General features: G+C 34.4%; 1 protein-coding gene across 4 annotated transcripts in view; it reads right to left on the bottom strand.

The window, feature by feature from the left end:
- Positions 1-23,035, bottom strand: part of DPYD (dihydropyrimidine dehydrogenase) — an 807,615-nt gene that overhangs the window by 391,990 nt on the left and 392,590 nt on the right. For all 4 annotated transcript variants that reach the window (XM_082476697.1, XM_082476698.1, XM_082476699.1 and 1 more), the window contains exon 12: positions 18,528-18,712. In XM_082476697.1, coding sequence (XP_082332823.1) covers positions 18,528-18,712 — 185 coding nt within the window. The remainder of the gene's footprint in view (positions 1-18,527; positions 18,713-23,035) is intronic.

The raw sequence follows: 23,035 nt of genomic DNA, 5'->3' as shown, positions 1-23,035 counted from the left end.
GGTCATGGAATCACAGAGAAATTTGCATACATAATTGTTATTCTGTTGAGGGAAAAGCAAATCACATCATAATTATGTATCCCAATTTCACTTTTTCCCTAATTTGCTTTAGTAGAATGATTTTTTTAAGAAAGCACTGTTAAAAGCAGGACTATTGGTAGTGTTATGTTTGATTGAAAAAGAGAAAATAACTATCACTTTGTTGCTTCCTATTTAAAATCATCAAACAGCTTTCACTTACTCATTTTATTTATATTTCATTGTGATATAACTATAATGGTCCCTATCTTGGGGTACAGCTGCTCTAGAAGCATCCATTCTGAGATTATTTTAAGGCAAAGAATAAATAATATTGTGCAGCTACTTACAGCTATATTAATTCATAGGTTGGATTAATGCATTAATTAACTCCAGCTCAGTTACTTTGCCCTTTGAAGAAATATCTGAGGGAAAAAACTTACACAGCAGAAATTAATTTGGATTAGCTGTTTCCATGATGGAAAGGCCTAGGTACAGTGATTATAATTATAACATAAAATCAGATTTCATTTCTCCATTTTGAGAAATTATTATTTATAATGAAAATTTTAGAAAGATATGAGTCTATAAAAAAGTTTCTAAAAAATAATGATTCCATTTTATTCACTTATTTAAAGAACTATATTCACATTGCTTTTAATAAGATATTTGTAACCTGAACACAAAATAAGGCTACAAAATTAAATGATATTAACTCAAATTAATGTGATCTTTTTCTCCATCTAAACCCTACCTCCACCCCTAACTACCAGCTGTTAAGCAACTTAAAGTAGTATCATGCAAACATTCCTCTGTTCTTCAATAAAAAAAACCTATTCCTCCCCTAGTTTTTCCCATTTACTTTATTATGACACTGCCATTTACCCAGCTTAAGCCAAAAATCTGTGAATCATTCTTGATATTGTTCTCTCTCATTCCCCATTTCTCTTCCACCAGCAAATCTAATGGCAGTGTCTCCAAAATATATGAATCCAAGCACTTCCATCCATTTTCACTGTCACCATTATCTCTTACTAGGACTATTTCTTACTGGTTTCCCCAGTTTCCCCATTTTCCTTGCCTCCTACTGAAATCCACTCTTTACTTTGCACCAGAATAGCCTTTTAAATACATAAATTTGATTGTTTAAAAATTTTCATTGGCTTCTCATTGCATTTTGTTAATATTCAAACTCTTTATTATAGTCTACAAGATCCTTCATGATTTGGTCCTGTGTCCCTATCCAAACTTACCTTATTCCACTCTCTATATAAATATGCATATCAGTCACATGTGACTTCCACCAAACTCTAACTTTCCCTGGGGGTCTGCATGTACTCTTCTCTCTACCTGGCATGTTTGTTTTTTTTTTCTTTAATTCTTCAGTTTCCATGTAAAACTTTACTCCCATTTCCAAGTACCAGCACTTTTAGCAACTGCTATGGACTGAACTGTGTTCTCCCCAAATTCATATATTGAAGCCCTAACCCCCAAAGTGATGGCATTTAGAGACTGGGCTTTTGAGGGTTACTTAGGTTAAGATGAGGATGTGAGGTCATGGAGGTGAGGCCCTCACGATGGTATTAGTGCCCTTATAGGAAGAGACACCGGAGAACTAGCTCACAGCTCACTTGCGCTCTTCTCTCCCTCTCTCTCTCTCTCTCTCTTTTTCTAGCTCACTCTCCACCATGTGAGTACACAGCAAGAAGGTGGCCATCTACAAGCCAGGAGAACCCTCACCAGAACCCAATCATGCTGGCACCCTGATCTCAGACTTCCAGCCTCCAGAACTGTGAGAAAATTAATTTCTGGTGTTTAAGCTACCCACTTCATGGTATATTGTTATGGTGGCCTGAGCTGAATAATAGAGCAACCCAATGTAGAATCACCAATGAGTCAAGTGTACTTGTAAAACGTGCTTCCTAAATCTCATGTGTCCCATGACCTAAAATGTTTCCTAGGCATATTCAATTTTTCAACAATATTTACGAAGTGCTTACTATATGGTAGACATTGTGACCAGGTCTAGGAACACAGCAGTAAACAAATTACACTTTCTAGTTTCATGGTTCTTATACAGAGTGATGGGGGCTAGGGGGTGGGAGACAAACACAAACATAGATTAGTGTATCTCTGTGTGTGTGTGTGTATGTGTGTGTGTGTGAGATAGTGTGATTCATAATGAAAGATATATATATTTGGTCTTTGTCCTGTTTCTGGCACATTGCTCCTAAAACTCTTGGACTTTCCTCAATGATGAAAACAATGAAAGTGTCTTTTGCTATGTCAATGAGGTGACTTTTGGAAAGAACCAAAGGATAGGGGCTGGTTGCCAGGAGAATCAACCTTGTGGTAAGTTGGAACTTTCAGTCCCACCCACCTGACTCCCTGACCTCAGTGGAGGGGAGAGGGGCTGGAGGTTCAATCAATCGCCAATGGCCAATGATTTAATCAATCATACCTAGGTAATGAAGCCTCTATAAAAATCCAAAAGAACAGGATGTGGAAAGCTTCCAAGGTAGGAACACCAGATTTGGGTGAGAGTGGTGTGCCTGGTGAAGGCATGGAAACTCCGTGCCCTTTTTCCATATCTTGCCCTACATAATAATTCTTCCATCTGGCTGTTCCTGAGTTATATCCTTTTATTATAAACCAGTGATCTAGTAAGTAAAATGTTTCTCTGACTTCTATGAGCCACTCTAGGAAATTAATTGAACCCAAGGAGGGGATCATGGGAACATCTGATTTATAGCCTGTCAGAAGTACAGATAACAACCTGCTCTTGTAATTGGCATCCTAAGATAGAGGGGGGTCACTGGAACCTCCAATCTATAGCCTATTAGTCAGAAACACATGTGATAACCTGGACTTGGTGACTGGTACCTGAAGTGGTAGAAGGGAGGAAGGTGTCAGTCTTGTGGGATTGACCTCTTCCCTGTGGGATATGACACTTATCCCCAGGTACATAGTGTCAGAATTGAGTTAAACTGTAGGATACCCAACTGGGGTCCTGAGCATTGCTTGGTGGTGTACAGAACCACTCCCCCTCTACACACACCTGTTGGTATTAAGTCCAGGGACCCAAAATATTGTGTCTTAAAGTGGTTTTTCCTCAGAAACAGAATGCAGAATATGTGGGTTAGGGAATAGTATGGCTGGGGTCAGGGAAGTTTTCCATTTGGTACCCACAGAGGCTTCTTTAATAAAGTAACACCTGAGCAGATACCAGAAGGAGGTGAGCAAAGGGTCATGTGTGTATCAACAGAGTTTTGGTATACCCTTTTTATGACTTTTAAATGAATGGCCCAATTTATCAATTTAGCTACAGCAATAACATTGGTTTCTACCTTCTACTAAGTATAATATCATCCATTAAGAAAACAGAATGTATCAGTCTCCCAAGGCAATAGAAATAAAAGCAAAAATAAACAAGTGGGACCTAATCAAACGTATAAGCTTTTGCACAACAAAGGAAACCATAAAACAAAAAGACAACCTACGGAATGCAAAAAAATATTTGCAAATGATGAGACTGTCAAGGGATTAATTCCCAAAATATACAAACAGCTCATACAGCTCAATAACAAAAAAAAATAAACAACCCAATCAAAAAATGGGCAGAGGACCTAAACAGACATTTCTCCAAAAAAGACATCCAGATGACCAATAGGTAATTTCTCAACGTTAATTATTAGAGAAATGCAAATCAAAACTCCAAGGAGGTGTCATCTCACATTGGTCAGAATGGCCATTAAAAAGTCTACAAAAAATAAATGCTGGAGACGGTATGGAGAAAAAGGAACCCTCCTACACTCTTGGTGGGAATGTAAATTGGTGCAGCCACTGTGGAAATCCACATGGAAGTTCCTTAAAAAGCTAATAATATAGTTATCATATGATCCAGCAATTCCACTTCTGGGCATATATCCAGAGAAAACTCTAATTTGAAAAAATACATGCACCCTAATGTTCATAGAAGCACTATTTACAATAGCCAAGACATGGAAGCAACCTAAATGTCCATCCACAGATGAATGGATAAGGAAGATGTAGTATATATATAATGGAATATTACTCAGCCATGAAAAAGAATGAAATAATGCCATCTGTAGCAACATGGATGGACCTAGAAATTGTCATACTGAGTGGAGTCAGACAGAGAAAGACAAATATCATATGATATCACTTATATGTGGAATCCAAAAAATAATACAAATGAACTTATTTACAAAACAGAAACAGACTCACAGATATAGAAAACAAACTTATGGTTTCCAAAGGGGAAAGGGGGACAAGGATAAATTAGGAGTTTGGGATTAGTAGATACAAATCACTATATATAAAACTGATGAACAACAAAACCCTACTGTATACCACAGGGCCCTATATTCAATATCTTGTAAAAAATTATCATGGAAAAGAATTAAAAAAAAGAATATATATATATTTGTATAACCGAATCACTTTGCTGTACGCCAGAAACTAATACAACATTGTAAATCAAGTATACCTCAATAAAATTAATTAATTTTAAAATTAATTAATTATTTTTTAGAAAAGTAAACAGCATGTAGACTATTACACAGAACCTCTACTTCATACAACCATAAGGGTCAGTTAAAAGGATAATACAGTACTTTAAGAAATGGCTTCTAAGTTAGCCAAGGATCCCTCCCAAATAATAAATCACATGTTGACAAATTTTCAAAAGTGTCAGTCAAGAAAGTAACAATTGCCATATTCACAGGCCCAGGGGCAAATGCGGCAACACTGCTGACAAGATGTCAATGACTAGTGTAAGAAAAGCCTGGTGACCAGCACAAGGTGGTGCCTGACAGCAAATCCATGTAGTACAAAGGAGTCAGTATGAGCAAGGTGAGAGTGATGAAGGTAAATAACAGAAGCTGACATTTAAGAAAGGTGACAGCAGCAATGTTAAATATTAAGACTTGGAATAAAAAGCTCAAAATTGTAAGTCAACAACCTATCAGGCAATCCCTGCTTTTGTGTTAAGCTATTAACTCTGTATTTCTGGGAGGAAAAGTCTCTGATATAGGCTAAGGCGGGGATAGGATGCAGGGAGAAAACCAGTACAGTCTCTCAGAGGTTATTGTGCCACCCTCAACAAGTCAGTTAGGTCTCTTTAAAACTCATTTGTCTCATCTTTAAAACAACGATTGTGAAGGATGTTGTGGGAATCAAACGAGAAAAATTGTAACACCGTTATGCTCATTTTCACCCTTCCATTTCCATGTTAACCGTACCCCACCACCTGTTTTAGCAGTTGAAAGTAGTATTTATCACCAATGATCCGAGTGAATTTGTAAAATCTACTTCCTAAACCTCATGTGCCCTGTAATCCTCAGCACATTCAATTTTTCAACCACAGTTATCAAGTACCTACCATATGGTAGGCGTTTGTTGTCCAATCACCTACTATAACACAGGCGTTGTTCTAGGCATCGAGGATACCATAGAGAACAAAACTGACAAAACATCACATTGAAGGCTACATTCCCATGGGATGTTGTCCTGCAGGCAGTGACTATGCAATATATGCTAAGTCATCCAAAAATGAAATAACATCATTTCGAGGGGTAGTTGTATGGATTACAAAAGCCCAGTACCCTTGTTCTCATCCCCACTCTGGTACAGAGTTCTCTGATGACTGGCAGGAACTTACCTACACATTCTGCCTTCCACAAGCTCAGCTAAAGTTCAGCCAAGAGAACACCACAAGGAAGAGGCTCGACAGTTACCGAAATGAACAGCAGGGCTGAGGATGAAAAAACTTGGCTACAGCCCCAACATGGCCATCACACAGTTTCAACACCTTAACGACGGCATTACATTTCTCCTGTTCTTTTTTGTGGATCTTATTGCTGTCTTTATCTCTTTGAGGATCTTTAACATACTTATTTTAAAACCCTTTCAGAAGATAGTTCTATTACTCAATTCTCCTATAACTTGAATTTAATCTTTCAAAGTCTGTTCCTCAGCTTCCTGCCCTATGTATTAAGGGGTTTAATCAGATGATATTCATATCTCTCTCAACCAACTTCAGCATAGGTTTTCTAATTTGTAAAATGGGGGATAAATGGTTACTCCAGAGGTAATTTTTCAGTGTAACATGAATGTTAAGCTCCTAAAAAGGAAATGAGCATGTAGCAGGTGTTCAGTAAATTAGATTCTTTATTTTTAACATGTATTATTTGGGTTTCAGAACCATAAAAAAATTATAATTTTGTCCTTTTTATGGATGAAAATAGTGAGGCACAAGATAACACATCAGAAACTTTAACAGGTTTCAAGTCTTTAAACTGGGAATTCCACCTCTGTAAGTACATTGTGCTGCCTCAGAGCCATTAGTGAGATAACCAAAAGGCAATGTGACATTCCCAAAGGTCTGAAGGGAGAATTAATTAATAATTAAGTCAGGGCTTGAACCCAGGTCTCTTGACTTTTAGGTTTCCATTACATCACCTTATCAGGATAATTTTCTTTTTTTTAATTTTTATTTTATATTGGAGTATAGTTGATTAACAATGTCGTGTTAGTCTCAGGTGTACAGCAACGTGATTCAGTTATACATATACATGTATATATTCTTTTTCAAATTCTTTTCCCATTTAGGTTATTACAGAATATTGAAAAGAGTTCCTTGTGCTATACAGTAGGTCCTTTTTGGTTATCTATTTTAAATATAGTAATGTGTACATATCAATCCCAAACTCGGATTCTTTACAACTTGTATAAGAGTCAACTTTACTAAATCACTGAATGCAGAGAATAAAATTCTAGCTGAAATTTTCAACTGAGTTATTTTGCATTTGAATTTCCCCCAGCAAACTAAAGATTTTTAGTTCTTTGTTCTACTGTGATATTGTCCTTAGCACCATACAGCTCCAGGCATTTAAGGTGTTAAAGATATGGCATAGAATTCTTAACACCTATAGCCCATTTGGACCAAGTGACACTGCAGTGGCTAAGTTCTTTCATTCAACATCAGCACACGCTGAGATCAGGTTCTGTATGGCATGGATCAGATATTTCAGAGTTATTTTTTCTACCCATTCTAATCTTGAGTTATCTGCCTGAAGTAGCAATCTACTGCTATATTGGTAAGGAAATATTCTGCCTTTATGGAGACAATTTCATTTTAAATTACTTTTCAGGTCAAATGCTGCCATTTAATAAGGTTTGGAACCTTATACAAAGTCAATAAAAGGCGTTAAAATTACTTATTAGTCATGGCATTTTCTTCCCCTATCACCAACTAGATAGTTTTGTTTTGATAGCTCCATTAGATATAGGCTCATTCCTCATTTTTTCCTTGATTTCCTTTTACAACATATAGATGATATAAAAAATAAATCCCCCTTCATATACAAAAAGCTACACATTATTAAAATTGAATTTTTAATAGAAAAAGTATTGTCTCTGATACTTAATAATTACTTTAAACATTAGCTAGGGCATACACCAAAAATTAACATGAATGTACCACCAAAGGCAAATTCTATAGATAGCACAATAGGGTTTATTGTATGCTTATTTACAAGCACTTAAAATGGACTTTATTTTTCAATAACTGTAAGCAAATTTAACTTTACTACTTCCCATTGAAAGGGATAAAAATGAGATCACAGGCACTTCTGATTCTTTTTCAGTCTAAAGGCCCAGTTTTCCAACGAGAAACTGGGCTGAAGTCGTCTCAATACTGTGATCCTGACCAAGTGGAAAAACTTAGCATGGAAACAGCATTTAGCCATGACATACTTCAATATTATTTTTCGGAGGCTATCACTATCTCAAACTAAATCCATTATGATTTAAAACTGTCTTTTTATTGATATTCATTGTTTTTCAACCTGACAGTGGCCAATGATTTATACCAATTTTCTTTTAACACAGGAATTAAAGAGTTTGAAATATATCTTAAAGGACACTTTTTCAATAGGCCTCCAGATTTTAATACAGCTGTCATTTGAAAAGCCTTACCTCCTCTCAGTTGGAGAAGGGTTTAGAGAAGAAACCAGCTCCCTTGATAAGCCTGTTTTTATTTGAAGCAGTGGAGGATTCAAAAATTAGTATGACATATTGATGATGCCTTTTTTGAAAGGCATTTTTATTCCCTAAGTAGAAGAAGACTGTAGCTGGCTGTCAATCATTAAACCACAAATGAAGTCCTTTGCCTGGTTAAGATATTTGCAACTATACCAATGCTGGTAAACTAACCACCAAATTATAGCCTTTTCTCCTGCCTCACCCAGATTTCACAGGGGCTGCACACCCAAATAAATGCCTCTTGGCTACCCATTCATCTAACAGCTGGAAAGATGACACTTGACATTTGGAAACTTTCCTGTGAAGATTGCTGCAAGGCTTTCCCATTAGCGTCCTGGTGAGACTGTAAGGTCGAATAAGCTGCCTCAAAACCTGCAAAGGGTAACGGAAATACTCTAATATTAAGGCTGTGCGATTTAAATTTCTAATTCTCAAATCATAGTTCTTCAGATACTGTAGAAACCACTGGTATATTTCAGGGCAAAAGAATGCCTTTGAAGATGTGGAATTAAAGTGATATTTTAAGCAATGATGATGATAAGTGCCTTTTATTTAAAGCTGGCACTGAAGGTCTTCTAAGCAAGAGAGACTTGGACATAGATAATTTCTTCTAAGTTTGCTTTCTAAAATCCCAGACTGTCATGTTTTTTTAGCAACTGTTCATCTTTGTCCAGCGCAGAAATCTTAAACATAAGACACTGTCACTACCATTCTTTGGGCTTTATTTTCACATCATAGATGTTATTAGAGATAGGTTTAAAGTTTTAACAATCCAACAGTGTGGGTTTGTTTGGAAAATCATTGACCCCAATATAAAATAAAATTGTAAATATTCCAGTATTAAGAAAATGCTGTGATCTTATAAATCTTTCAAGTATAAACATAGGACTTTTTTCTCTTTAGAAAGAGACCTTTCGAAGAGACCCCAAAATCAAAAAGTTTTAATAACCTGACAGTTCACTAAAGGTATTAGATAGATAAAATCCTTCACATAATCTCAAATCCTAAAGATGGCAGAAGGTGAAAGATTTCATTTATTGATATGAATGCACATAATTCAATTAGCTTTATAGCAATGATCCTTCTGCACTGTGCCCAGTTTTGAATTCCCCATCTTCAAAGTGTCCTTACAATTTTCTATTCTTGGTTGTTAACTCAGTATTTCCCATGTGAAAGATTCACAAGAATGAATAGGCCTCTCTAAATGTTCAGTCATATGTCCAAATGTAGATAAAATTAATGATTAAAGAGGAAAATGAAACATTTAAAAAATATATGCAGAAGGGCATTGAAGAAACAGCAGACATGAATGATGTAACTTTGAATCTTGAATTAATCACCATCTGAGACTGAAATCACTTTTTAAAAGTCAATTTAGTGAGGCTGAATTTTACCCTATTAGCGACAATGACAGATAGGGATTCCTCTGGATGGGAATCTCATGGCCCCAAATCACAAAACAACACGAACACAAACCTAGCTTTCTCACAACATTCCATTAACAAATCCACCAAGAGGAGTCTCAGCTCACAGAGAGAAAATGAAATACTTAGCAATGACTGGATGACTCTTTTCAAACTAAAATCGCAACTACCATGTTGTACTCACTATATGGTGGGACTATGGCATGTCTCTCTCTCCACTAGGTACTGAAATCACAAATTTGTTTCACATAGCCTATTGAACTACCATCAGATAGATGGTAATGACTTTCTGTCACTCTTGACCTGGGGCAGATCTGAACTAGTGACCAAAAGGTTAAAGGCTCTGTATCTCATTACTAACCCCCTGAGAGATGTAGTTCTCTCAACAACTAACTATTCTTTTGTGCCTCAATGAAACCAAAAGAAAATACACAAAAACCTCAAGCAGTAGAGAAGCAGGTCATCCATGCAAGGAATTTGATAGTTCTGAAGAACTTTACAAACACCTATTTCAAAATATACCCATATACTACACACATCTAAGTAGAATCACATTAACTGTGAGAGAAGTTCATTATAACCTTTAGTAAAATATCATATAAGCTTCACTGAAGCCGAACAACATTGTAGAAAGTTGAGCTGAAAAAACACTGTAGAAAGCTAAAACTTAAAGATACCTGTGCTCTGTGATCTTACAGGGTTAGGAAAGACATTTTAGATCTAGTATGATGCTCTAATATTTATGTGTGTATCTTGTACATACATTCTAAGATAATTTTGCCACAAGAATTAGTTTCAGTCGACAAAATGGAAAGTATAACATAAAGAAATAATCATAAATGAAATAATCATAACAGTATCAGGCACTTTAACATGGATACTTATTATAGGAATACAGCTTATTTAATTAAGGGTAAAGTTTGAGAAAGAAAAAAAAAAGAATATCATTTGGGAACATGCATGTAGACGAACTCATGTATATAGAAGGAACACTGAAACTAAACCAATAACAAAATTAACATTTTGTTGTTGTAGAAATTTGACCTCAAATGCTGTGCCAATAAACAATATTCTGTAACTATTTAACTTCAACTATTCTGTAACTAAGTATTCAGTGACACCTAAAGTCACTTGTAAACTCAGTAACCAAAACATTTTTTTAATGTTTAATGACCCAATGCCTCTTTCCTTACCCTTTGCAGTTTCTCATGAATTCTACCTAGAAGAAACCAGGTGTTATCCTTTTCATTTCTTGCCTATAGTTGAATAAGCTCTATACAAATTCTGTCCTTTATTTGAGTTTCTATTCATTCCATATTTATCCTTCCACTAATAACTCGTCTTTTGCCTTTCAATATTTATCTTTGTACCACCACAACTGATTTCATAGCAGCAGCATGTATATTTAGATAAACCCTTCCACGACCAGTAATAAATATTGTGGTTTTTTTAATGTTACATATAAGAGATAGTGAATTTAAAATAGAATTCTGAATCACAGAATAATGACATGACTAAAGGATCACTCTAATGATGTAATCAAACCAGTGACTTTTGAGATAATTTCCATATATTTAGATTGCTTTATTTGACAAAACGTCTCATGTTTAGAAGATCATTTTCTGAGAACTACCATGATCACTTTAGGAAAAATGAACTTCTGATCTAGGATTAGACTTAGAAGAATTTAGCTTGTATTCTATCTCCAAGTTCTCAGAGAAGGGCATAGCATGGTGAGATACCATATAGCGTTTTTTCCCTCTACGTTTTGTGACTAAATTTTTGTTTGTCTGTCAGTACTAGAACAAAGTGAGTGCTGAATCTTCTGAATGATTGTATTTTTGTAAAGAACATTTGGTATTAATGTATTAAGGCCCTCTTTGGTAAAGTAGGACCTTAGGCATCTTTTACACTCTCTTAACCAAGTTGGTTACACCAAACAGATTCACTAGACTAGTTTCTTCTCTCCTTTTCCTCTCTGAGATTTACAAAGGAAGGCCAAGGAGTACTGAATCTTTGTAATGGGTGCGGTGCTCCTGTGTGCCTATGAACCTTCCACTCTACCTGTTGAGCTGTGTGCTTATTGAGTCAGTTGTACATTCTTTACCCCATTTGTGTTGGCTCAAAGTGTAAATAAAAATTATATAAATCGATGAGCTATATACGAATGTGAAAAGAAAGAGGGTTGATTCTGTGAAAACTAAGTTGAATGTTTTCAAAAGATATGATAAAAAGGTGAGTTACTAAAAAACAGTTGCTGTCAAATTAAGTGTGACAGAAACAACTGAAATGACTTCAGGGCAATCATAAAAACCCAGAAAATTGCTATGTATGTTCCTTGAAAATGTGGCTCCACTTTAAAAAACAAAAATGGAAGTTGTAGACTATATATTATAGACAGGTTTAGATAAGAAATATGCTAGAACTCCAGTGACTGGATTGAAAAGATCTTGGCCCTGCTTATTTTTTTTAAGAGAAATGAAAATGAGAAAATATCTAAATGCTTTAAAATAAAATGATATGCTTAATATATGTATATATCCTTTTTATACATCCCCATTTTAACTTTTTCGGACTAACCAAAAAATTATTGATTATTGTTTCATAGGACAAGATAACTTTTTTGTACTCCTGTGTTTTTAAATAAATGTTCTGGATTTAACCAATTTATCACTGATAAATATTCTGGATTTACCTATATAATTAAATGTCTAATTTTTACTCCAATTAATAATTAAATGGTCTTTAATCATACTAACTGAGCTAATTGCCCTTCTATTTTCTTTCTCTGGAAAGTTCAAATTCCTAGAACTTTTCTATACACTTAATCATTCTGGTTAAGGTATATTTTTAACCAGAATTAAGTTATACACAGACTACAGCCTCCAATCACAATCTTCTAATTTCAGTTTCAAACTACAGAGGAACTCTCAGGAGAAGTTCTATTGCATTATTATATTTTTAAATTTTAACACATACTGTAGGGGAAGATATCAAGGACTGCTGCTAATTGGCAAGAAAACTAAGATTCCAGAGTTGAAATGTGCCAGGGAAGTAGTTCAGTACAGGGGAACTTAACAGCTAGACATTTGTGTGTTCAAATCTTGGCTTCATTTCTAACAGGACACTGACCTTTAATAGGTTTATCATTTGAGCCTAAAGTAAAGTAGGTAAAGTAAAGTTGGTAAAGTATTTTTTCCAGCTATGAAACATAGATAACGATGGCTGTTTAACAGGGTCATTATAACCAAAAACTGTACGATGTATGATAGATGCTAAACAATTAGTGGCTGTTATTTCAATGGTTGACAAGTGAATATAAAAGGCATGTTCCAGGGAGGATAAAAATCAGGGACTACTTCTTCTGAGTCTTCTCTAATAATTCTAGTCTGTTCCTTGACTAATTTAGCATTTATTTGTTATAGTAAATTTAGCTTTCTATTACGTCATATATATTTTTCTCTAACTATTTCACATGGATGAAATAATTGAATTCAAACATCATTATAAGCTCCTTTAGAGAAGAAAGGCTGATGGGTTAATGTGGTTAATTTCTTTTTTTTCCTATTACAGAACTTTTTATCTATCCACCTGTCCACATACATGCACACACACACACACACACAGACACATACACACACTAGTTAAATAAATCCATTACAAAGATACAAGTAAAAGTGCAAATTTGAAAATTTATAGAATTTTTTTGTTTACCTGTAGACATTCTTTCAGTTGCATACTCTTTCTTTGGGTACACTGTCAAAATTATCTTAGATAGTCAGTATTCTCATTTAAGTGAAAGAAGAAAACTCAAATATGCCTGGACTCCACTAATATCATAGTATTATGAACAAGTAAGGTGAAGTCATATTGGATCACTTATTAGTACAACTAAAGAAGGGCAAGTTTAATATTTTAAAATAATGACTTACAAGGAGAAAAATGTTGACAAAAAGAAAAATATTTCTCTCTATATAAATTCCAGATCTGACACTATCACTTCTTTATTCAAACAGTTCCTACCACATTCCTGCCTCATTACATACTCCAAATTAAATTCCCAAATTGGGTATTCTCATCATGTTCTAACCCCAGTATAATAAACTCCAGATCCTTTCTCCCATGTTTCCTATATAGTCTCCATGTTCAGGGCCTCCACTAGCCCAGACTGCCTTTCGGTGAAAAAAAAAAAAAAAAAGCTGTAGCACAGGTGCAAGGCTTAGGGAGCAGGCAGAAAGCACCTTTGTGAAAATTCAAGGAAGACACTCCTGCCTCTGAATAGAAGCAGCACAGCAAAAGATGTCATTGTTTGGTGAGTGGAGCTTGGTCTGGATTTCAGCCAACTGGTACCCTTGTTTGGGTAGCCCTTGCACAGTGGGCAAGCTATGCAATCTTATCCAGTAGGCTTCTTTAAGTTCCAGCGATTCAAATCACTCAGCATTCTTCCAGTTTTTCTTATCTTCCCTCTTTACGTGTATCTTGATTTTTATGAAGTCTGCTCACTCCATATCCTGATACCCACCTCCAGGCAGACTCAATCATTATCTCTTCCATACTGCCTCGTGCCTTTACATTTTTTATTACTACATTTGTTATTTTGTATTATGTGTATGCTTCCATAACTATTTGTAAAGTACCATTTTAAAAAACTACTGCTTACTGAATGAATGAATGAATCCATGCATGAATGACTACATGGATAGACAGATGGATGTATATGGATGAATAAATGAATGGTTAGATAAAATGTTCTTGTCATGACCTGAAACAGCCTCTTTCAATCTTCATCTGTTAAAATACTATACTTTGACTTTCTATTCAAATCTCCTATTTTATAATTTTTCTCTGATACCATTTTAACAGTCCAAAGGGAATAATCTCTAATAATTCACAAACAATAAATATTTATAGCTCAGACTCTTTACTAAGAACTTTCCATAAACTCCCTTATGTATTCTTCCCTGAAACCCAAAAGGGTAGGAACTTTCTTATTGCTCCTTTACTAATAAATCATTTCTTTACCCCTAAGAAGACCACATCTTAGAGCAATGAAGTGACTTTCCCAAGGTCATACAGTTTGAAAGTATTGTTGAAATCAGATCTGTTTAGTTCAGAGCTCAAATTTCTAACTACTCTATTATACTTCTCCTCATTTATTCACTTTGGTACCGTCTCAAAGTCAAGTGTTAGACCCAACAGCTGGTACTCAATAAGTGGTAATTGATTAAATTAACTAATAAAATTTAAGTGAAGCTCACTTCAGATCACTATGGGAATTACTGAAATCCCAATATGTGTGTCTTTAAATAATCTCATTTACCTGAAAAAGTGTATTTCAAAGAAATTCTAAATATCCAATTGCAATGATTGCATGTATGAATTAATACTATAATGTATGTATAAAATCATTTTTTTAAGTCCACTATCTAGTGTTGCATGTTTCCCCAAAGTATAACATAAGACAAGGTGTTATAAACCTTCATTCATGAATACACTTCAGGCATTATATAAATTTTTCTAAACTAATGCTACATTGGTAAGAAAACACTAGTTATTTGCTAATTAACTTATATAACAAATATATTAGTTTTCTTAATTCTTCTTTAAATTCCTTTAAAATCAATTATCCCTACGTTTTTTCCTATTTAATGATGAATACACTCTTTATTTTGAGGGTATATTAGTAAACTAGCACGCCACTGGCTTGTGTAGCATCAGACTAGTAAGAAGGCTTCAATCAGGGAAACATAGGATGCTAAAGAACACACTAGAAGGAAAGTGTTTCTGGAAGAGGAGAAGGAAGCAAAACCTGAAGGACAACCGGGATACAGATAGGTGAAATGGGTGGAGTCGGGAAAGGCCCAGATGTAGGAGATATCTTGATGTGTTGGGGGAAATTCAAATTGGTATCACAAGCTAAGGAGTTTCGGCTTTATCTTGAGTATAAAGAGGAGCCTCTGAAGGGTTTTAAGTGAGGAAATTAGGATCAAATTTGTATTCTAGAAAGATGACTCTGGCTGCAGCATAGGGGCCTTGGATTTGACAGGGGGAAATTGAGGGCAATTTTAGGAGGTGATAGAGGCCAGAACTAAGTTACCGACAGTGTAAAGAGAGAAAAATCTTACTTTGTCTATATGTTGCTTTTTAGTCTCATAAGTGCTTAGCACTTTGTATCCAACACCCTCGCAGGAAAGTGAAAGTGTTCATTTTACCTGACAGAGATTTTATCTACCTTCTGTTTTTACTGTATTTCTAAAATGCCATTCAATACTCTCTTTGACCAGTCTGAATTCTTCAGCCAAACCCAAAACTTTTACTGGTCACAAATTTTTAATTTTTTTATATTTTAAGCACTATCATTCCTAGCAATACATATTTAAAGCACATGCACTTTTTTTTTTCATAATACCTAAGAGTCTGTGTCTTTCTTTTCATGAGTAAGTGGCAACTAAGTAAAATGATTGCTCATTTTTATCAGCGCACATTTATCAGATTCAGGGAAGTAGAAAGATAACAGTGAAGTAAAAAAAAAAAAATACCCTTAAGAATCTTTCTGAATGATAATTGTGAAGCACTACAAAACCACCATCATCATAAAATACAGTAAACATTCTCTATGTCTTTTAATTTAAAAGCTACAAATGGATTTAAATATTTAGAAAACAATAACACACGCCATTCTCCACTTGCCTATGTTCAATTTTACCTTTTCAAATCTCTCTAGCATCTCTGCCTTCCCACCATTTTCACTTCTGCAAACTGAATTCACATCTTCACTAGGTTTTATCTGGCGTAGCACAAAAGCCTTTTCCCTTCTCCTGGGTCTACTTTCATTTCTTCAAGGAGTTAACAGGCTGGTCAGTGAGATGTCTAGTCAACCAAAAATCGTATTTCACACAAAAAATAAGCAAATTAAAATAAGTGTATGAAAGTCTTTACAGGGATAGAATTGACCAGGCATATATGAGAGAGAGAAGAAAAGAAAATTTAGATAAATAACTCATAAATAAGGGTGTGTACAGCAGTGTTGTTTTATGAGAAAAATAGGTGTGTGAACACACTAGCATAAATCTTTCAACTGTGTTTTCTTAAGAATTATCTCTATTCTGAGACTGTGCTGTTTCCTACTTTTCTCATAAACTTTCTTGTTAATAAATGCAAGTAAATATTATAATTTCATGTGTTTGAGTGTTTATTTTAATGCTGTTACTCAGCAAAACAAGAAGCAATCAGCCCTATATTGGTTTCCAAATTGATTTTGAAAATTTTATTAGTCTGAGTAATCCAGAGTTTGAGGAGCATTGATGTAGAGGATTTGACCCTGGCAATCAGAAATGTTAAATACTGGAGATGAAACAAGTTTAGGAGATCATGTTTGGTTTAAAAGCAGTGAGTTTGAAGTGTAGGTAAGATATATATCCAAATGGAGTGGTGAATTTGAAATGTAGTTTAGACAAGTGAAGATGTTTAGCAGACAGCTGGATCATGGAAGAGAATGCCCTACTGGAGATACAGATTAGGGAGTTATGCACTTGGGAGCCTTGGGAGAACACTATGAAAATAAGAAATAAGAGTAGAATGAGAAAATTAAAAGAGTGATAAGTTTTGGGACAGAAAAAGTGAAAAAGCCAAAGCAGGAGTCCATCCTGGGTAGTTGTCTTGAACTGTTCCTGCTGTGTATTTCTGAGGCCATATGGACTCTCCAAAATACAGATGCTGCAGCAACTAGAGCCAAAACCACTACCGACATGTCTCCTTTGTATTCCCAGATTTCTGTCTGTTAAAATTGCATTCCTTTTCCCCTTTTCTTCCTAGCCTAGTCCCTTTTGATTTATGAATGATTTGGACAGAATTCTTAATTTTAGATTTATCATCTCCCCAAAACACTGCTTCCTTTGTCTCTATGCACAACCAATAGGCTGTGGTTTACACCCATTCTTAGAGCTTTACCTCTATGGGACACCACACCACACTCTGGCCCAGATCCCAATATCTCAAGCCCCACTACTCAGAGATGCCGAGGTGAGGTGGGAGTAGGTTGGTTAACTAACAACATAAAAAATATGATGTAATCAGTACCAAGTCCAGGCCCTACCTAGTAAGTAAGTAGTCATGGATGAATTACAGAAAGAGTAGAGAACAACCAGAATAGACTAAATGGTGGTGACAAAGAGGAAGAAAAATATTCAAGGAAACATTAAAGACAAACTGAATTTTGCTAGCATGTGAGCAACCAAAGAAACCAAAAGAAGGGAGGCAGGAATTATATCGTGAATTTAGAGCCTTTCTTGAATAGGAAAGGAAAATAAGGATTTTATTTACAAGAGCAAACTTTTCCAGAAACATTTTATGTAAATGAGGTCACTGTGTCTACATTTAGTTAAATTATAGAGCAAGAAAAGAACAGAGCATTTTGTCAAAAAGTAAGACAACTGAAATCTAGTAGATATGGCTTTTTTCCCCAAGAGCACAAAATTACTGTACCAGAGTATGTTTAACTTTGTATTTTATCATTTTTACATTCTGCATTTGTATCATAACAGTAAATAGTGAAAAAATAATTACGATTGAAATTTATAAAATATTTGTTTTCTTTTCAATTAGGTGCATATAATTTAGGAATTGAATAGGAACTCACTGATCCATGTGGACAGACAACATAATTTTCTGGACTGTGCAAGATTATTAGGAATATAGATTCTATATCATACTGCATATCATCCAGATTTGATAAATGTATTAGCTATGTCTTTAAGCATTGATAAATATTTTGAATACAGGATGAATAACTTCATAGTATTCCACTGGTAGAAATGCACAAATGAATTTTCAATCACCTAAACAGGTCTGCTATCCAGTCCACATTTAAAAAATTTTATCCAAGCAAATATGTATGTGACCTATTGCACATATAGTTACTATATACCTTATAGAAATGCTCATATGAATGAGTAGCAAAAATAAAGAAGTACTTATCCATTGGAAAAACATTAACTGAAATTGATGGCAAACACCTACCTGTATATATTTGTGAATGTACCAAGAGGCTTGCTTTCCGTCATTCACGGATTCCACTGTAGTGTTAGCCATACCAACAACATCACCACCTGCAAACACCCATGGTTCACTGGTTTGCATAGTTTCTGGATCTACTTCTGGGAGATCCCATCTGTTAAATTTTATAGGGCTCAAGGCTTCTTTTACTGGAAAAAAGTGAAAGACAACAGGCAATGACTAATCTGTGCATCACATAATAATTTGAAAATTAAGAAAAATTATGATGTAATTATTGTTCTAGGGATTCAAGCAACTGTTTTTAATGAACCATAAAAATGGAAAGTTAATGAAATATCTTAGTTAACAACACATTCAAAGTGTACTGACTTAACCAATTCAAAATAAAACTCACATGTAGATGTTAAAGACCACAGATTTGGGCAATGTTTCAGATCTGGTATTTATGTGTAAGAAGTTTGGCAGACTACAGTCCTTTAAATATTCTAATGGTTATAAAATGCATTTTCTAAAACTTTGTCCATGACCATTATTTTCACAAATTTGTTATTACTCGTATGATCCCAAATTTATTCCTGTGTAACATAGTTGTAAGTTATATTGTGAATTTGAATCAACTGCCAATCTCTTCCTTTCACAGCAAGTTTTATGAACAAAACAAGACAATATCTTCTACGTTTCCATCAAATTACTTACACTTAATGTTAAGCGATTTAATGGACCCAGAATACAGTTACATTTAGCCAGCAATTTCTGTTTTATTTTGTAAAAATCTACAAATGCAACCATTAACATTAGTTCCGTGTGGAAACTGCTCTGTAAAAGAGATTTAAATTATCTGCTAAATATGCTGTGTTCCAATGAATCTAAACATGTCAGGAAAAGGAAGAGGTTGAGTCCCTTTAAGAAAAATTACCTAAAGGAAACTCACTCGTCACACGATCTGGATATTTGAAAGAGATAAAAGAAACTAAGTTAGATTAAGGAGTTGATCTAGAGAAGAAATGAAGAAAGGTAGACAGTACCATATATGATGGAGCAAACTGAGCCAGTGTTTAAGATAAAATGTTCTTTCCAGGTATTCATATCATGAATTTTAAGCACAGCTTCTCAAGATAGACTAAGGGAGCTATTTTTTACTCCAATTGAAAAGAAAATATAACAATATAAACAAAAGGAGAAAATATTGGAAGTTCTTAGAATACAAAAATTAGTTGTTGAATAGATGAATAATTTAAGTTTAAAATAAAATAGCCAAATGTAAACCATGTTATTCTAAAATTATTTTTTTCTGAGCAATAATAGAAAAAAAACATAAAAATAAACCCAGGTGCATATTTGTAGAATATTAGAAGAATACTTGAAGAATATTAGAATTCTAGAAAACTATTAAGGGACTACTGTTGACTGTGTTTTCTGCACAAGACTGTAGGTTCCATGAGAACAAGAATGTGTCCATGCTATGCTGCTTACCACTATGCCACCAAGCCTCGTACAGCACTTAAAACATAAGAGACACTCAATTCAATGGATGGATGGATGGATGGACGGATGAGTAGATGGATCAATGCCATCATGCTCAGGTTTTTATTTAAAAATCTTCTATTGTTTGTACCTCTGATGCAATTTCACCCTTCATTGAGAGTAAAATTAAATATTCATGTAATTATTTTCAATACAGAATGGCATTCTGAGAAGATTTTTCTATTGTCTTTAAAGGTCACATGAAAAGAGACCTTTAGCATTTGTTCCCCGTTGCATAACAGATCATCACTACCATCTGTTGACAGTTACCTGAGTTGCAAAACGTCAATAGTGAGCATGGCTCGTCAATTCAACCTATTATAATAATGATAACTGTAACACACCATCATTGAATGGTATAGAAACATACACACACACACACACTCACATGCAAGGGGTAAAAACTAATTCTCCTATATAAGAAATGACCTTATTTGTCCAAGACTTTGATACAACCTTGTCCTACATAGAGATCTGAAATAAAGATGGGTTTTAAATGAGAAGGAATTCAAAATTATTTCACTAGATCAAAGCTCTTTTATACATTTTCCTCATTTTTTTACAAGAATATCCTTGAAGATTAGCACAGATTTCACTCTAAGCTTGAGCAATGCAGGGATTATGCCTTAGTTATCTTTGATTTCCCACAGCAGCTATTAGAGTCAAAGACATATATACTGTGAAGTTATTGAAGCTTAAGCTTCAGGGTCCCTCACTTGCATGGGCCTCTTTCAAGGCCTAAATTTGAATTTGTAATTTTTTTCTTTTTTATAGGAAGTCTTCAAGTTATATAGGCTTCAGGTCTCGCAAAACTTGAATCTACTCTTCAGTACAGTGCACCTTAAATAGTAGGTGCTGAATAAATGCTTGCTGAATTAAGTTGAAGTTCATGAGTAACGTGCTTTATAACTTTTTTATGATTTACAAATGCATATGGTATGATTCACTTTAATATTAGAGCTCTATCACTAACTCAGTCAATAAATAGGAGATGTTACTAGAAGTTTAATAAGTAATTCTTGCATTTCTTAAAATATTTAGCACCAACACTATAAGCCAACCTAGGAATGTTTATTTGTGAATTCAAAAGCACTATTCTACTCATGGGTCTTTCCATTGGATACACTTTGTATTACTTTATGTCTCTGAACATTCATACATACTCATGTTTACTTTTTAAAATGTGCTTTCTTTCCTCAATATTTAACTCAATTATAACTTTAAGTCAGACCTGAATATAAACTTTTAATTTTTCTATCATTTGTAACATCCAACTAACCTCACAAATAATCAAATAACTATGACACTGTATTCCAAAACAGAACTTTTCTCTCACAGCAAAAATTATCTCAGCCCCCTTTTGAAAATCACCTATTTAATTTTCCCCCTACTCTTTTTAGAGGGCTTCAAGTTTAACATGTTCATAGTTTCATTTAAGAAATAAATAGAAAAAATGAGAGATCAAGCAATTGGTTATGATGTTATTAAATAGTATAGCAAAGCTTACATCAATCAAAATAGAGATCATTTGTTTGCATTTTAATATCTAATATTTTAACTTTTTCTTTGTCCAAACGATAAAGGATCATTGAAAAAATAGAAAAAATTGAAAAAATAGAACATGGACAGCTTATAAGAATATAAGTGATGCTTTAGTCGGTCAGAAATGTTTTCAATCAGTGGCACTAAGCAGCTAACACAAGAAAGACTATTCATTACAACTTGAACATCAAATGATTAGGATCGTTTCCCTGTAGGCACAGTGGACTCAATATTTAAACATGAGAGACAGAGAGAGGGGATTAATTAATTTTTTGAAACTTTGTTGATTCTGATTGTGGATCCTAATAACACTTTTCATGATTTCGATGACTCTTTTGAAATGTAGTTATTTCTATTACTTAATCATATTTTTAAAGCTCCAAAGTATTTAACTTAGAACTCAAATTAAGGATTCAGTGAAAAAAATCTATATGCTTTTATTCATAATTTGGCAGGAAGGAGTTCATTTATTTAGCTGCTTCTTATTAGAGGGACTTTCATCCTCCTCGTCATTGTAACTATCCTTCTATGGACTCCTCACAGCTCTCTGACATCTCTGCTGATACGTTTAACTTGGAATACAATAAAAATAAGTCTCAGAAGGATATCTTCTGTTTTGCCTTTATCTAGCTTGGAAGGAATGAAAGCATAAGTGGATGAAAAATGTATATTTACATTTGCAAACCAAATAACTGCTTGCCATAGCCTATGAAGTGTTAAATGAATATTAATAGAAGGATTGTATTATTTTCTTTCTTGTTTATAAAATAATGGGGGTGGGGGAAGAGGGATTTTCTGTTATGATCATACACAGTTTCCCCACAGATTTCCATGAGACTGCATCTTGTTGGAGACTGCAGCATATGTCCTGGTAGTTCCATAGATGAACAGAAAAAGAACTTGAAAAAGAATCACAAAACGTGCTTATTCACAGCCTATATTATTCTGCAAATGGGATAGAAATGTGTTAAATGTTATGGTGCCTGGAATTTTATGCAGTCTTTAAAAGGAATGAAAACATCCTTAATTCATACCAAACATTCAAGATTTATGTTAATTTTCTGCTTTAATCACTACTATGTTCGAATGAGCTTACTTAAAAAACAAAGACACTCTGAGGTAGCTTTAAAACAAGAAATGGTTTTGAAATAGGAACTTTTAGTCAACTTAATGTTATGCATGAGATGATTTTTTTATATAGACTTAATTGTATTGTGACACACAAGTTCTTCAATAAGCCACAGCTTAAAATTGCAGAAACCGTCCCTCAGGGACACATCACTGGCAGATGCAGATTGCCAAGGTCAATTAAACTGATGTAGCTGTGCTGTCATATATGTAGAAGAGAAACCCACAAGCATATGACAAGTATATTTCTCAGTATTTATAAAAAGATGTCAAGAATGTTATATTTTAGTACATAAATATAAATGAATTCTCCATAA

Source organism: Balaenoptera physalus, assembly GCF_965194825.1.
Source record: "Balaenoptera physalus genome assembly, chromosome: 1".
Taxonomy (NCBI): Eukaryota; Metazoa; Chordata; class Mammalia; order Artiodactyla; family Balaenopteridae; genus Balaenoptera; species Balaenoptera physalus.
Note: the sequence above shows the minus strand (reverse complement) of the source record. Positions and strands in the feature narration are given on the sequence as shown.